The sequence below is a fragment of the Puma concolor genome, chromosome C1, assembly GCF_028749965.1.
Source record: "Puma concolor isolate L17-30 chromosome C1, mPumCon1.1.hap2, whole genome shotgun sequence".
Taxonomy (NCBI): domain Eukaryota; kingdom Metazoa; phylum Chordata; class Mammalia; order Carnivora; family Felidae; genus Puma; species Puma concolor.
The window spans coordinates 157,304,412-157,320,608 of record NC_141674.1 but is presented as its reverse complement, the minus strand read 5'-3'; the positions used below and the strand labels follow the sequence as shown (position 1 = coordinate 157,320,608).

Below are 16,197 nucleotides of genomic sequence, written 5' to 3'. Positions count from 1 at the left end.
CTCTCCTCGCTCTCCAGGACATCCCCTCCTCTTGTCGTTTCCTATAGTGGGGGTTAAGCACTTTTCCTCAAAAGGAGACCTGCTATTACAATTTTTAAAATATGCACTAAAGTTACTGACTACTCCAGAGCAACATATGCCCAAAGCATTCAGAGGGATGTTAATTTTAAACTAATCTTTAATTACTATTAATGAGCTCCTGGGAAATGATTCTGTCTCCAAGGGCCAAATAACTGAAGAAAAAAAAAAAAAAAGCTGAGGCGTGTGAGGTGTGAGGCAAAGAACAATGTCATTCTCCTTTGTCTCTTTACATGCACATAAAATGTTTACGAATCATATTCTCCTTTGAGAATAATTACCACTTGATTATGCTTTCTGGGCTTTAGTGGCAATACTGCTGATGATAATAGCTGATGTTTATTGAACGATTCATATATGCCAGACATTTTAGGAAGAATTTTACAAGGACCAACTTATTTTATTCTTAAAACACACCTGTTACTTCATCCTCATTTTATAGAAGAGATCAGATGTCTAACTCTGAGGATGATAACATGGGCTGTCTGGCTCTAGAACCAGCAGGCTGAAGCGTTACTCAAGCTTTCTCAGTTTAAGTGAGATTACTTTAAGTTGCAATGGTTATTTAAAAAATAGCATACCCAATTAAAAGACAATATAAGACATGCTTTTGATCACAACCTTATGTGTTGATAGAGATCTCGGTTAGGTTGGTACTGATGATAGAAATCCATGACCTTGAAAAATTGTTACGTGGCAGAAAGCTAAAGGTAGTTTTAAAGCACTTATATGAGAAATGCTTTGCAATGTGGACATTTTGCTGATAAAAAATATGTTTAGTCTGCTAGAAAATAATTATGGGTCACCTTTAAAGAGTCTAAAACACACAGATGTCAGATTATATCCGTCACAAGCTGTCAAAAATGTTTTCTGTCAGCCTAAAACTGTCTAGGGATTGTTCCAAATCCACATAATTTTACCAAGTGCTAATGTTTGTTAGGATATTTGAAACAGCAGATATATGTAGAAAGACACACACTGTGTTGCAGCTTCCTCCTGTCCACATGAGACTTGGCCATAGGGAGCAAAGGTCAGGAATACTTCACACTCTTGACATGGATTTTAGTGCAGCCATTTTCACATAAAAGCAATTACCTAAGCACTGTATTGCACCGATTACTTCCAAAATTTTTGGAGCTCCATCTGCTCTTTCCTACTTAAGCCACTTAGAAAACAAAACTGAAGCAAACCAAGCAACCCCAGAAAAGTAAAGGCTTCCAGGACTTCAAAATTAATAAGCACAGAGTTACTCAGTACTGCATAAGTATAGGGGACAGAAAACAAAGAAGAAATTCATATGAGAAGATGAAAGTCAAACCTTGAGTGTGAAAATATGTCACAAAAGGGGATGTCTTAGACTGCTAATAGGTCCAAGGTTTATTTGGGGGGCAGATGGGAATGTTGTAAAATTAGACTGCGGTGATAATGCACAGCTTTGTAAATATACTAAATAGCCATTGAATTGAACACACAAAGTGGGTGAATTTTATGGTATGCAGACTGTATTTCAATAAAGCTGTTAAAAAAGGGGAAAAAAAGAAGAAAAAGAAAGTCCTGAAAAGACAGAAACCACAGAATGGGCAAGTGAAAGTGAACTCAGAAAGAGATGATGGCAGTTTCATTCCAATAACACATGTATTCTAATACCTTCTCCAGCATATTTCAAGGCACCCTTTTAAGAATATGGGAATGGATTACATAAAGTTTCCCCAACACATTCTTTTGAGAAGCTGAACCCTTGTCCCATGCTTCCCTCACTCAGCGGGTCTGATTGTCCAGAGTGGCTCCCTTTTCTAATTTACATAAGAATACTCCATAGGCTAGCAGTGATGCTGCTAACTTAAACAGCTAGAACCATAAAGCATGACAAATCTAGCATATCTAAATATGACATTATCTCAAATTTTAAATGTCTGGCAGAAATGAATGTTCCTATATTTTATACCTCCTTTTTTTCTATTTCAGAACCCCATTTAAATTTTTTAAATTTATTTATTTTTGACAGAGGGAGGGAGAGAGAGAGAGTGAGAGAGAGAGAGAGAGAGAGAGAGAATGAGCAGGGGAGGGGCAGAGAGAGAGGAGACACAGAATCTGAAGCAGGCTCCAGGCTCTGAACTGTCAGCACAGAGCCCCGTGTGGGGCTCGAACCCATGAACCATGAAATTCTGACCTGAGCCAAAGTTGGACACTCAACCGACGGAGCCACCCAGGTGCCTCCAGAACCCCTTTTGAATAAAGGGTGGTTGATAAAATAGTCTGATCAATTAGCAGACAGAAGGGATCTTTAATCTGAGAGACACTTTAATTTTCTAAACTTGTTTAGCCCCTTTGCTGATTTCTCAGACACACGGTTACCAAATAGCTAATTACCCTGAAACATCTGACTTCAGTACATTAGAAAGGAAAAAGGCAGATTGAACTTAATTATTACACCTTATAGGATTACTAATTGTGACCCTGACTACTGTCAGAAATCCAAAATAAATGTTCTTTCTTTTAACTCTAATCAAACTTAATTTTCAAATTAATATTAATTTTTACATGCTAAATTTTTTTTTGTTTTTGGCCAGGGACAGATTTTGCAGAGAGATAAATGTCAAGTACTTTCAACAAACAAAGACTGAAAACATCTGGGTGGACAACAGCTTAGGTAAAACCGAATCAACAATCTGCCTCTACCTGTGAATGTCCTCTATCCCTGCTGATAAGAGAAGCAGGTTTTAGAATGCATTTGATGGCTTTAAAAGTTTAAGTGAGTATCTAATACATGATTTTTCTACATTTTCCTCTCTCTAATCAAAATTGACATGTATCTCAAATTTCTTCTTTTTAATATGAAATTTATTGTCAAATTGGTTTCCATACAACACCCAGTGTTCATCCCAACAGGTGCCCTCCTCAATGCCCATCACCCACTTTCCCCGCCCTCCCACCCCCCCCCCCCCCATCAACCCTCAGTTTATTCTCAGTTTTTAAGAGTCTCTTATGGTTTGGCTCCCTCCCTCTCTAACTTTTTTTTCCCCTTCCCCTCCCCCAAGGTCTTCTGTTAAGTTTCTCAGGATCCACATAATAAGGATTATAAATTATTTCATTTTCTGAGGTACAGATGACTTTTTTCTTTCATCCTCCTACAGACTTGCATACATTTCAATAAAAGACATTTACTCATTTATTCTAACATGTTTCCTTTATGTTATTTATATTACGTAGCATTATGACCTAGGTGTAGTCATTCCTTATGGAATTATTGGGGATAATTAGCATGTCTCAAAGTAGATAATGAAACTGAAGTTCAGAGAGGTCACGATAGGCCCAGAGTCCTGCAGATATTCAGCCTTTTAGTGTACATTTTTTATTAGACTCACATGCATTAATATTTCATGTGCTAGAGCCCAGACTACAGTTTATAATAACAGATTACATTTGCAAGGAGCTTGTGTGTGTGTGTGTGTGTATCTATATATCCATAAAACATTTATATGTTGCTGCTGTTTGGTTTTGCTTTTACCCAGTATCCACGTATTCTCCCTTGATAACTGAATGCTGAGAACTTCCATTTAGGTAAACAGGTACAGAGGCTTCCACCAATCACCATCCCCTGGCTATAGCAATTAGTTCTAAGAAAATCATGAGTGTTCATTTAGAGCCAATTAGATGCAGTAAGATTTGTTCCTGAAACTTCTGGGGAAAGGATCTTACTTTTTCTCTGCATCTTTTTTACTATTATCTGAGGGAAACCTGGGTGAGAATGAGGCTAACTCAGAGGAGGTGAGGTTAGAAAAAAAAAAAGAAATATAATCAAGGTGATACACTGTGTAGTGCTTACAGTGGGCCAGGCACAGTCTTAAACACTTTACAAATATAATTCATTTAATCCTCTTAACAGACTTATGAGGTAGGTACATTTATAATCTTGACATTATAATCAAGGAACTTGCCTAATGTTATGCAACTAATAGATGAAGGAGTAAGGATTTGGACCCACTCTTAGCTACTATGCTATGGACATACGTTGGGCCCTTACATTAATGGTAAGGAAATACATACTTAACAATGGGTTCTCAAGAAAAAAAAGAGAAAAGAAGGAAGAGAGAATGAAAGACTGTATACCCCTAATTTGTTGCATTTGCCAATTTCTCTAGTATAAGTATTCTCACTATGGCTGATTTGAAGCTATTTACGTGATATCATCTGGTTTGCAACATTCCTAAAAATTTAATAACCAGAGAGTTGGTGCAAGCCAGCTGCTCTAGTAAGCTACCGGAGCTGACACCAAATCTCCCTTCCACAAGACTGCATTTTTGTGAATCTGTGATGTTCCTTTTGGTGTATGACACTTTGGGCTGGGCTTTGTGTCTCTTGCAGTATGAAGGAGTCCTATCTGATTTCAAGTTTCACGGATACTGAAATACTTTCATGGAAGCTGCTCTTTGTCATATAAGACCTCCACAGTAACCTCATGAGATGGACAAATCACTCATCAGTTGTCCCATCTTAATTGGTCATAAACTGAGAGTTGAGAGGTGATGAATTTCATTTGTGTAGCATGGACTACATAATTTGCCAGAACTGGTGCAAAATGAGAATGCCAGAATTGGGTCCCTTGTTCAAAAATTATTAAGAATTTCAAGATGATGACAGCAGAATGTTAAGATAAGTGCAGGGGTCTTCTGAGAATGGGGCCGTGAGTAATCACCTACGGCCATACACCATGAAGGTGGCTGTAGGTCCGTGTCACTTAGCTGGTCTGGCGGCCTCTAACCTGAGATCTTTAAGTCCCATAGCCCTTACACTCAGTCACAATATTTCCCTGCAAAATAAAGGATCTGTACATAATTCATTTCTATGTGGAATTTGTTACTTAAGTTGTTAATTATAACTACACCTTGTATCGTTGATCAGTTTCAAGTAAACACACAATTGACTCACTTAAAGACTCCTATGTTGCAATGCCTACATACTGGACCACAACTATATCCAATGTTAATTTCTTATTTACATTTTGTTTCTATTAGGCAAAGTTAAAATAAATCATACCATAAATTTATTGAGCTATTTAGACTGCACATTTTTTTTTTTACTTTTCAGACAGAGCCAGAAAAAGAAAACAAATACTATTTTACATATCATATTTGTAATCATTCTATTGTTATATTCCCCCCTACCTCTTCCACCCTCCCCCACACACATATGATACACACACAATTGCCTTCATTTTGAAAACTTAGGTAACTCCAAATATCCTAGGGATTTTTCTTCAAACAAACAAACAAACAAACAGACAGACAAACAAAAAACAACCTTTTATCTTCCACCACAAAATTTTAGAAGTACCCCAGTTACTCTCTTCCTCGTGGAAAACATGGACCTAAATACGGCTGTTCACAGTGCAATTACTGTTTTTCAAAGTGCTGAGCTAAGTCTAATGGGTTTTATTACTGGGATTCTCCCATTCAAAAATCATCATAACCCATGACAATATTTGGTGATATATGATAATGGAGGAATGAAATGGGAAAAAAAATCTTTTATATCAGATAAAATGTAGAAGTTGCATTATGCAGTTTTATATAACATCTGGGTTCTACTACTCAATTCTTGATGATTTTAAGGAAAACAGAAAACTCATCACAATAATCAGCTAAATAATGCTTCAAATTTAATCTTTCCAAACAACCAGCAGATAGTTTATCATGAATTATAACCTAGAAGCAGAGGCTCAATATAAACATTTGCTCTCAACATTTCTATTTACCTGTTGACTAACCCAGGAAACATTAGAAGCTGAGAAGAAAAATATTCCAGCATGGTTCCCTAGAAAAATGCTCCGAGTAAGGAAATCAGTACAGTGGTATGCTTTAAAGATGATTTTCTGAAGCATTTTAAAATTACAATATTTGTTAATGAGTAATGAAAATAAATGTGCCACTAAAGAGGGGGCTTTCTACATTGGCCCTGGAAGAGAGGACTTCAACCCTATGTGATTTATCCGTTACCTGTAGTAGTATTACCTGCTCAGATCTTTTCTGGTGCTGGTATTGGTACTGAGACAAGGTATTACAAGAAGAAGCAATTTTGTCCTTCTCAAATTGTTTCTTCACTCTGGCCAAACCACCAGGCACTGTGCACATTCCGGATTCCTCCATCATCTAAGATGATTTAAGAAAAGGGAAGATTCAGTTTTAGATCTGCTCAAGATGGGATTTGCAAGCTATTATTTTTTATAGCTGACAATTATTGATGGGTGGTATATTAAAAAATATAACAATACACAGTTATTTCAGTAGGCCCTTATAGAAAACTTTAATAAAAATAATCTCTCTGTGTTGTTTTCTCATTTATCAGTCTTTTGATAAAGTCAGAGGGAACTTAAAAATATTGAGTTAATTCTCCTCATCTCAGATAGATTTTGATATCTGGAGATTAAACCTGTAGAATGTATTTCTCTAATAATACTCAGACTAGTAGAAATTAGAATAATGGATTCAATTTTAACCCACAGTAAGGTTGTCATTAAAATCCTAAACATCTACATAGGCAACACATTATTCAGAATATTTAAAACATTTGACTCATTCCAAAATGTATTTAAATCACTAAACATGAACAAAATAATTTTCTCTTATGCAAAAATGTCAATATCAGTAATAATAACAACTACTTAATATTAGTGCTGAGTGATTTCTATGTGTTTGCATATATCTTGTCATTTGATGTTTCTCCAACTCCTGTGAGATACGGGCATTTAGCCTCATTTTAAGATGAGGAAATTGATATTTGGGGAAGTAAGACAACTTGTTAAGTTCTCATAGCTGGGGTGTGTGTAGGAGCTGAAATCTGAAGCCCTATCTGTCTGTTTTAATGATTGCTGTTTGTCTTAATCACTAGTACTAAAGAGCAGGCAGAAAAACAACTCGTCCAGGACTGGCATACCCCAGGACTCAGCTTTTAGTATTGTGTGAGAATCAGAGGGTTTAACGTCAGAAAAATTCTAGGCTATCATTGACATTTTGCAGAATAGAAAGCCTAACTCAATAGGCATCATTTGGAACAACTTGAAAAACACTGAGGAGCCTTGTCAGATCTCATGCCCCTGTGGGAAGTGTAGAAACTTAAGGGCTTTGGTTTTGATGATTCAACACACTCCTCAGCCTAGCAGGCACTCTAACCCAGATGGGATTATAACTCTCAAGCAAACAGGCCCCATGCCAACCAGCCCTCCTCTAGGAAGCTTGGAGGGCTGCTTAAAACTGGGAAGAGATTCAGCAACCCTTCAAACTACAGGGAGGTCTCCTGAGGTCTGGCCCAGTCCTGACATAACCTTGAAGCCTTGAGACCTGAAAGTAACTGGATACCTGTGAGCTGAGGCTCCCATAACATGGACTGTGGACTCCAGGGATCCTGGAATCTCTACCCAAATATGTAGTTTCTCAAACTGATACTAAAAATACAACTATTATCGTGGGTTTTCCTAAATTCCAAAATATTGGAGAGTGAGTTAGTAGTACTCAGGATTATCTGAATTACTAGCAATTTCAAGTGGCTGCTTTAGCAAGTTCATAACCTTGCCCTAATTCTGTGAACTATCCAATATTTAAGAATATGCATATTTGCTGTATGGAAAGAAGGGATAAAAATGTATATTTATATGTTTTAGGTATATATTCTATCAAATTCTGCAACAAACTTCAAATATAAATCCCGGCCAGTTACGGCCATTTGATACATGTTAAGGTCATGAGAAAGTATGGCATCTATTTTGAAATTTAAGATAAAGAAGGGAAAGGGTGATTTAAGGCCATGATATTTCTTGTACCTTTCCCCGTTGCCATTTAATGTACATAAATGGCCTTCCTTGATTGATCAGACATAGATAATATAAGAGCATTAAATTATGGAAATTAAGGCAATTATTGTTAAGAAAAAGCCCACTCTTTCCAACAACTATAAACAATGTCCAAATCATGTGCAAATTAATCTAATAAGCCTCAGTAATTATGTTAATGACTGAATACTTTCCTGGTAAGTGCATTTTCACAAAAGTATCAGTTCTGATACTGAACATGTTGCTTCTCATCTACCAAATGGATTAAAAAACCCCAAATATACCCATTCCTTTCCTTTAGCATTGCACTTTGGAATCAGACCATGTTACATGTGCAAAAATGCATACAGTTGGTTATTTTTGCCAGGAGTACAACTATTATACACTATTGTTGCCACTCACCCACCTAAGTGAGGAAGTCTGTTGAGCTGTAGTTCAGTGGTGGTGATATGGTTTCTTTATTCAGCTCAGCTTGTAAATGAAGGTTTACATATGTGAGATGGCAGGACCTGCTCAAGGAGCGGTCTGTGGTCACGAGCTAAAGTGATGTTTCCTTGCTCCGGTGGAGAGAGCATCCCTGTGCCTTTGCCTTGTTTGGCCCCATGCACTGTACATTTCAACTAACCCGTGTTATTGTCAATGACCACATAACTTAGATTGTTTGTATTAAACATTTTTATGTTGATCCTTATTCAATGTTTCTTAATCTCAGACTCAGAAATAAGATTTGGAATCTAATGGGTATGCCCATAATAATTAAGCCATTTTATTGACAAACTGATTTAAATACCTAACACAGAACCTAATTAAGTTATTTTAATAATAAAGTAATTTAGCTACCTAACACTTACCTAGGTGAATACATTACACAATCATTTATTTTCTTTGCAAAGAACTGGCCTTGGGTTCTAGGGTATAGTAGAAATAACATAATTGGGGAATTGGACAAATAGTAATTCTAATCCCGGTTCTGACACTTAAAACCTTAGACCAGAGTTTGTGAACCTCGGTTTTATTTCTTATAAACTGGGAAAACAATGTATTTTCCACATATTTCTTGTGAGTGCTAAAAAAGATAAAGGAAGTAAAACTGCATAGCACAGAATCTGGCATTTTAATTCATTGCTTAGCAAATGTTACCTCTCCCTTCTCTTCTAGGGTGCTTCTGCACACCATTGCCTTTCCATGGGCATGACTTTTATTTAGGTTCAACCAAATGCCATCTGGCTGAGGCTAGGATCATCAAAAACTGATCTCAATGTGACTGAAATATAATGGATTCAGTTTGGGGCTGAATCAGAGACTTCCAGATTATGCACATAAACTAATGGGTTTTTTTGTGTAGACAGAAATGTTGTTAATGGCAGTTTCCATGATTTTTTTTTTTTTTTTTTTTTTTTTTGGACAGAGAGCAGGGGGAGGGGCAGAAGAAGAGGGAGAGAGAGAATTTTAAGCAGGCTCCATGCCCAGTGCAGAGCCCAATGCAGGGCTCAATCTCACAACCCTGATCATGACCTGAGCCAAAACAAGCAGAGAAGCGTTATTAAATTCTTTATATGTAGGCTACCTTCATAATAGCATTAACATTTTTTTGTGTGTTTGTATTAAATAGTGGGATAATTTAGTTTTCTTAGTGCCCGATTTAAATATTCTGTTTTTTAGCACAATATAAATACAAATTTGTCTTATGGTGTATTCTCCAAGTGCCTGTAAGATAAAAGTCTTCCAAAATAAAAAAAAAATGTTTACTAAATAACCCCTCTCTCACTAGGTACTTTCAAAATCAGTCTGTTTCCCCAAGAATCTTTTCTCCAATTTAGAACACTAATTTGTAGTAAAGTTCCCTAATGATCCAGCAGGGGGTGCTATCTAAGAGGACTGGCAGGAGGCACTGGAGTGATACTATTTATTTTGGAAGAGATCTAGCTACTTCTGTGATTTCTGTACATTCATTCAAAATCCGTGCTGCATCTAAAATGGATTTTAATGACTATGTAAAAACTTAAATGTCATTTAGAATTACAATATTGTTAATGAGTTTGGCACAGTCAGCCTTGTCTCTAAATAATTTGTAAAGAAGAATGTTAAGAGTAGCTATTTTAGAACGCCACCCTTCTTGGCTATTCTTTCTCTCTCTTTCTCTTTTGGTTAAATGAACAACTTTGCTAATTTGGAGATTATAATTATAAAAGAGTAACCTTATATTCCATTAAGCTATAAAGCTGCTACTAATAAAATGACTCATCAAACCCTGTGGATTGAAGGCCACAGATGATAGAACCCAACAAATTCTTTTGAATATGACTTTATTATGCTTTGGCTCTAAAATTGGTGGTCCTACTGAATCCTGCTGTTTCCTATAATCATAATTGGTTTAGCAGAGTGCCTACATTGCTAATCTCCCTCATTTCTATGTTGATTAAGCTACTCCTAATGGATTTAGTGCATACAGAGAAATGAGAAAAGCAAAAAAAAATTTATACTGCCAGTGAATTTAAATGAACTATACATGAGACCAAGGAGGGCGGCATGCAGACCCACATTATTAAAATTTGAAATTAATTCCCAACCTTCCTGAGGAGAATAGCTATAGGTTAAATGATAATGATGGCAATAATAACACATTTATACTCTGCCTTATGGCTTACACGTAAATTATCTCTTTGACTTCTCTCTAAGATCCTCTGTGGTAGATGGCTATTCCCATTTTTCAGTTAAGGAAGCTGAAGCTCAGGGAGGGGTTAAGATAGTAGTCCAAATTCACACAGCTAGTAAGTAGCAGCACTGAAGCTTCAATTCACATCCTTGCCTTTGATTCACACTATGTGCTTTCTCTGCTTTATCCCACCACCCAGTGGTATTCTTGAATTACAGTGTAAGGAGAGTGTGCGAAGGGCAGACAAAAAGCACATTGCCTAATGCAAAACCACCAGGAGCAGCTTACATTGGCAGAGAAGCTGCGGCAGTCACCCCTGGAAACAGCAGCCTGGTACCTCGCCATCCGCTCCTTCAAGGACACCACCTCCTGGAGGTCTGACACACCCTCGCTCTGTGCAGCACTGTCTTCTGCAAACCCACTGGCAGGCTTATTAGGGCCAACGGTCACTGCAAACAAATGTAGCACGCTCAGATATGTGTTTCAGGCTTTGAAAAGAAAATACCATCACCTTATGAACAGTAAAGGCATTTAAAATACCTGCTCTCATAAAACAGACTGCATCATTTCACAACACTGTATTTGCAATGTTCCACAGTCTCCCTCTTTTCTTCAGGCTTTCAAGCAAAGCTACAAAATGCCTCTACAGAAGCATATGCTTATGAGAACATCAAACAAAAATATTGTCTCTCCTCCTACTCCTGTGATTATTCTGATGAAAGACAGTGATTTATTAAGAGCTTCATGATGTTAATAATGAACATTCCTGAGGCACTGTGGGTTGAATTTAGGTTAAATGCAGTAAGAGCATTTTCTCATTTGCTTCTCTTGTTTAACAACCTCATGAGGTAGGTGCTATTATTTTCTAAAATTTATAGATAAGAAAATGGAGAGTCACAGTGGTTAAAAAACTTTCCCATGATCACACAATTACTTAGAGGCAGATGTGATGGGTGGACCAAATCTTTAGAATGTCTAAAAATTGCTCTTTGCTTGTCTCCCCACCCCTAACACTCAGGAGATGGATCTAGCCAAAATAAGCAATTGCCATGAGAATTATAGACTGTGGATTTATTTCCTTTATTCATAGAGACCTGTAATACATGAGAAAGAAATAATAGTACTGTTAGAAAAAGCTTTGTCAGTCACCCATTTCAGATGGCCTGATATTTCCCCATTTAAGCCATCTACTTGACAAAAATACAGGGTAACAGGAATTACATATTTGGAAACAGAGCAAAAGACTGATTGCATGATCACAGAATAACAGTTGTCAGAAACAGAAAGGTCCTAAATATCATATAGTCTTACCTAATCTAACAAGCTCCTTTTTGGCATAGGAAAACATGTCTAAATGTTTCCTTATGTGAAAGGAAGACAAGGGCTCTCCGTGGTTATGTGATTCTCCACGGTTTTTTAGTTATATGTTCCAGAGCTGGTCTCAAAACTAGATTTTCGTATTTAATCTAGTGTTCTTTGTTTGATGGTTTACTATTCACTGTTAAAGAGCTCTAATTCCAAAATCATTGCAAGGGTTTTTTTCTGGGACCAATCAGTGTATATATACGTACACATATATACACATGCATATGCATGGATGCATATATATTCATTACTCATTCATGCACCCCCTGCCTTTCATCTTAGGGCTGGTATTTTCTGGAGCTCGTAGAACAGGGCTCATTGGTATACTTTATTTGGACTGGTTTGATTTCATCACTGTAAACCATGGCCCAAACAATCCCAGGTAACAGATAACCAAGCTGTTTCTTTTCTTTTCTATTCTTCATACCTCCTCCCCCAGCTCCCACATTGAACCATCTTATAGAATCCTTTTGGTTAAGGTTTATGTATACAATAGCAGTTGAGAGCAACCTATGTGATCAGAAAAAATTAAAAATCGTTTGTGTTTTGGCTCCCTGAGTATCTGGTTTTCCACAGAGACTTCTTATTCAAATAAACATTTTCATATATTTCAGTTAAAATTGTAAATATGTTTTACTTCAAATGCTTTCAAAAATACAAAATATACAGGAATACAAAGTTGTGATTATGAATGCTATGATTGTACAACACTGATTTGTTCATAACAAATGTCAGTTATTTTTGAAATTCACCTGTCATTCAAAACCTCACATTCATACAAAAGTACATTCCTTCAGTTGATTCCGATAAGAAGACATTCTCCCATACCACTGAAAGTCTTTGACATGATAAAGAAAATACATCTCTATTTTCCCCTGTGGATTATCTATCTGCACAGACAAATTCAGTTTATATTCAACTGTACTATTACTTTGTTGTGAATGATTACTATATAGATTTTATTGAACATGACTCCCTAAAGTTTTTCCACATTAACACCTAAATTTCATTTTGTGTATTATTCATAAAAGATGTCATTCTTTTATTTATCTTAACAGAAAGTCACAGTTTATTTTTGCTAAAATTTACAGATGGTATTTACATTTCAAATATTTGAGTTTTATCATTTTTCATCCTACTGCGAAATGCCCAAGACTAATGGTCAGGAAATCAGTGACCTGATTATTAAGAAATTTGTATTCCATTGCCTTATGGCCTTTCATTTTGATCACAGACAAGATACTACATTTTAATCTCTCCATTTCTCCTTCCCATCTGTAACTTTGCCCACACAGGTAGTCATGGAGTAGAAAACTTACTTGAGTTAACAAACCGTGTCCATGTTGTTTCCTAACCTTCTAAGTTAATACCTATCAATTTCTTCATCTGAAAATCAAGGTGATGCTTCCTGCCCAGTGTACTATAAGGCAGTGTTTCCGTCTGCTCCTATCTTGAAACTGATGACAGCGGATGTAACTTTTTAAGGTTGAAAAGACAGCTTCTTTCCTAGGGATAAGTGAGGAAAAAAACAGGGACATTTGTCCCCTGATCTCCTACTGTGCTATTTCAGAAGACTTGAATGCAATTGAGATTGGAGAACAGTGTAAAATGAGTTTAGGGAACCTTTAAAGAGAGAGGTGACAAAGAAGAACAAATAAAGATGCTCTTGTCACAAAACACCTATGGAAATATAGGGGGAAATTTGCATACCTGTAAGTATGTAAATCAGACTATGTAAGAACATGCCATAAGGCTAAAGTGGTCTGTGAAAAAGGAAGGGAAAAATAAACTTTTCAAATGACTATTTCTGTTAGAAGGCATTATAAATATTAAGATCACAAAATCATTGTACTAGAAGTGACTTGTCTCTGGGGCTTAGTGGTAATTCATTGTGCAGATGAGTATGAAAATTCAAAGAAGTTCAGTGAATTCTCCCAAATCTCCAGAGTTAATGGCATAGCTGGACATAGACTCCATTGCACCCTAAATATTGAATGTTTTCTTTTGTTTGCTGATGAGAAAATAATTGCTAATCTACCCCAAATATTCATTCTTTGCATAATAGAATAAATCCTATAAAGCAGAAAGAACATATAATAAGTAAGCACTTTGGAAGAAAACAAAACACAAAAAATTATGAGGTGTTACCATGAAAACTATAACACACCAAGGATAAGAATGTCTTTTATAAGAATTCTGAGGTTCTTAGGAAAAATACTTATGTTATTATTTTTTGTAATATACTACAGATAGATCCACTTTCTATTTTCTTAAATCACGAGACTTAAATCATGTGGCTACAGATCTATTTTCTCGCTCTCCAAACATGCGCTTTTCCTCTGCGGTTTTTAAAAACAAAGTGACTAAATCAATCAACCAATAAAATTTGCCCAGTTACAGAACTTGTTATGTCTTCTTGAATTCCACTTTATATGGTAAGTCCGTGTTTAAAGCACTAAAAAAAAGCAAAGTAGTACAATATAAGATAGAATGCTCTTCCTTTCTTGACCAATTATTCACATGCCTGTAGTCAGTCACAGAAGGATGACTATGCATCCTTGGCATCCTATGCATCCTGTGTTTCCTTGGAGTAAAATAATAGCTTTAAGAAGTCAGATGTAGAAAACAATGAGAAATAGTCAATGTAATTAATACAATCTTGGATTTTCTTCTAATTTCACAGCTTCTATTATTAGTGAAAGAATTCTTAGAAATATGCACAGGCTAGTATTAACAGACATTTCAAAAGGGCCATTGTTACACTTATTATAAACCATTCTTCTAACCAGCTGTTCAGGAAATTTTAAATTCGGAATTCTGTGGTTTATAAAAGGATATGCTCGCTCTTACAACATTAACAAATAACAAATCTATCTTCATTTCCCATTAAACAAATAATTGTCTAAAATCTGAAGTAACAAGTTATATATATAAACCTAAAATCTTCAAAGAGTAAGAACTTGGAGATAAAGGTCAATGGTTTGATACATAATGCTGGGATCAGTGTGTTGCTCAAAAATATGGTCAAAGTCAGAAAAATGTCTATTCAGAAATACCCAATGTGGCACAGTTCACAAAGCCAAGTGCTTTGTCATGATCTTATTTCTAAAGCAAGATTCCATCTCAGCACATTTTCTAAATGTAATATTTCTTCTTCCTGTCAAAATATGAGAGGTACATTCCTAAACTGTAGTGGTGGATCAAGTTTTATGGAAAGGATGACCATGTTATGATACTATAATGGATATAATTGGATAAAAGATAGATATAAACACCAGATGCTTCAAAACTGGCTTGCACAAATACCGTTTAAATTTTTGTGAGTCACCTTATTTCTTTTCCCTTTTGCCTACCCAATATGGGTTACGTGGAAGTCTGTAGAATAAAGTTTAAGATACTTTGACCTCTGTATTTCACTGACAGACCAGTTGCTGGTATTATGAAACTCATATTAGCTGTGTCTGATTTAAAGGAGGCACCTGGCTGAGGTAAAATCAGAAGAAAAGAAAGCTGTCAGAGATGAGAAAAGAACCAGAGGTATTAAAGTGTTTAGAAGAATTAAAACACACACTGAAGGCAGTAAATAGAATAATATATGCTATAGCAATGTGAAAGGAGATGCCAGAGAACAGAGAGCAAAATCCAAACCTTACAATTACAGCATTGCAGTGAGAGGCTGGGGGAGGAAGCAGAACATATCATATATATTTGAGGAAAAATTGCTGAAAATAAAAATTTGGGCATAGATTTAAATTATTTACCATAATCCAGAAATAAAATTAAGTTTAAAACACCAATATAACAATAAATCCTTGTAAAACTTGAATGTTTTACAAGGAGAGAGAAAAGTTCTACAATTATCTAGACATGTGAAGAGTTTCTGTGATGAAAAAACAAAATTCAGACATCCTTAGATGCCCCCTTTATAACGCTAAACACTAAAATCAGTTAGAAAATTGGATACTGGTTACTGAAATTTTAGTTCTGTGAGCTCAAGTCTATATGAATCCACTTTGGTACTCATGTGAGGCATCAACACAAAGTCAAACACAGTCCATGTGACAAAAGTCAGTCAGAAAGAAAGGGTTTTACCATATAATACCTAAACAAGAAGGTAGAAATAAGATCAGATATAACAGTCATGAAAATAAACACAGGTCAAACGCCATACCAAAAGACAAACAAATAAATCCAACCATATGCCGCTCACAGGAAATAAACCTAAAACAAGACACAAGACACAACATTTAAAAAGAAAATATTGGGCAAAAAT

The 16,197-nt window shown here is 36.0% G+C and overlaps 1 protein-coding gene across 2 annotated transcripts in view; it reads right to left on the bottom strand.

Annotated features, from left to right (window-relative positions):
* LOC112872106 (xin actin-binding repeat-containing protein 2) overlaps window positions 1–16,197 on the bottom strand; it is a 73,220-nt gene that overhangs the window by 37,498 nt on the left and 19,525 nt on the right. The window contains exons 2-3 of one of the 2 annotated variants that reach the window (XM_086718815.1): window positions 10,848–11,008; window positions 6,090–6,227 (exon numbers count right to left, since the gene is read on the bottom strand). In XM_086718815.1, the coding sequence (XP_086574941.1) occupies window positions 6,090–6,227; window positions 10,848–10,904 (195 nt within the window). In that variant the 5' untranslated portion in view covers window positions 10,905–11,008. The remainder of the gene's footprint in view (window positions 1–6,089; window positions 6,228–10,847; window positions 11,009–16,197) is intronic. The other variant, XM_086718816.1, reaches the window with a different exon arrangement.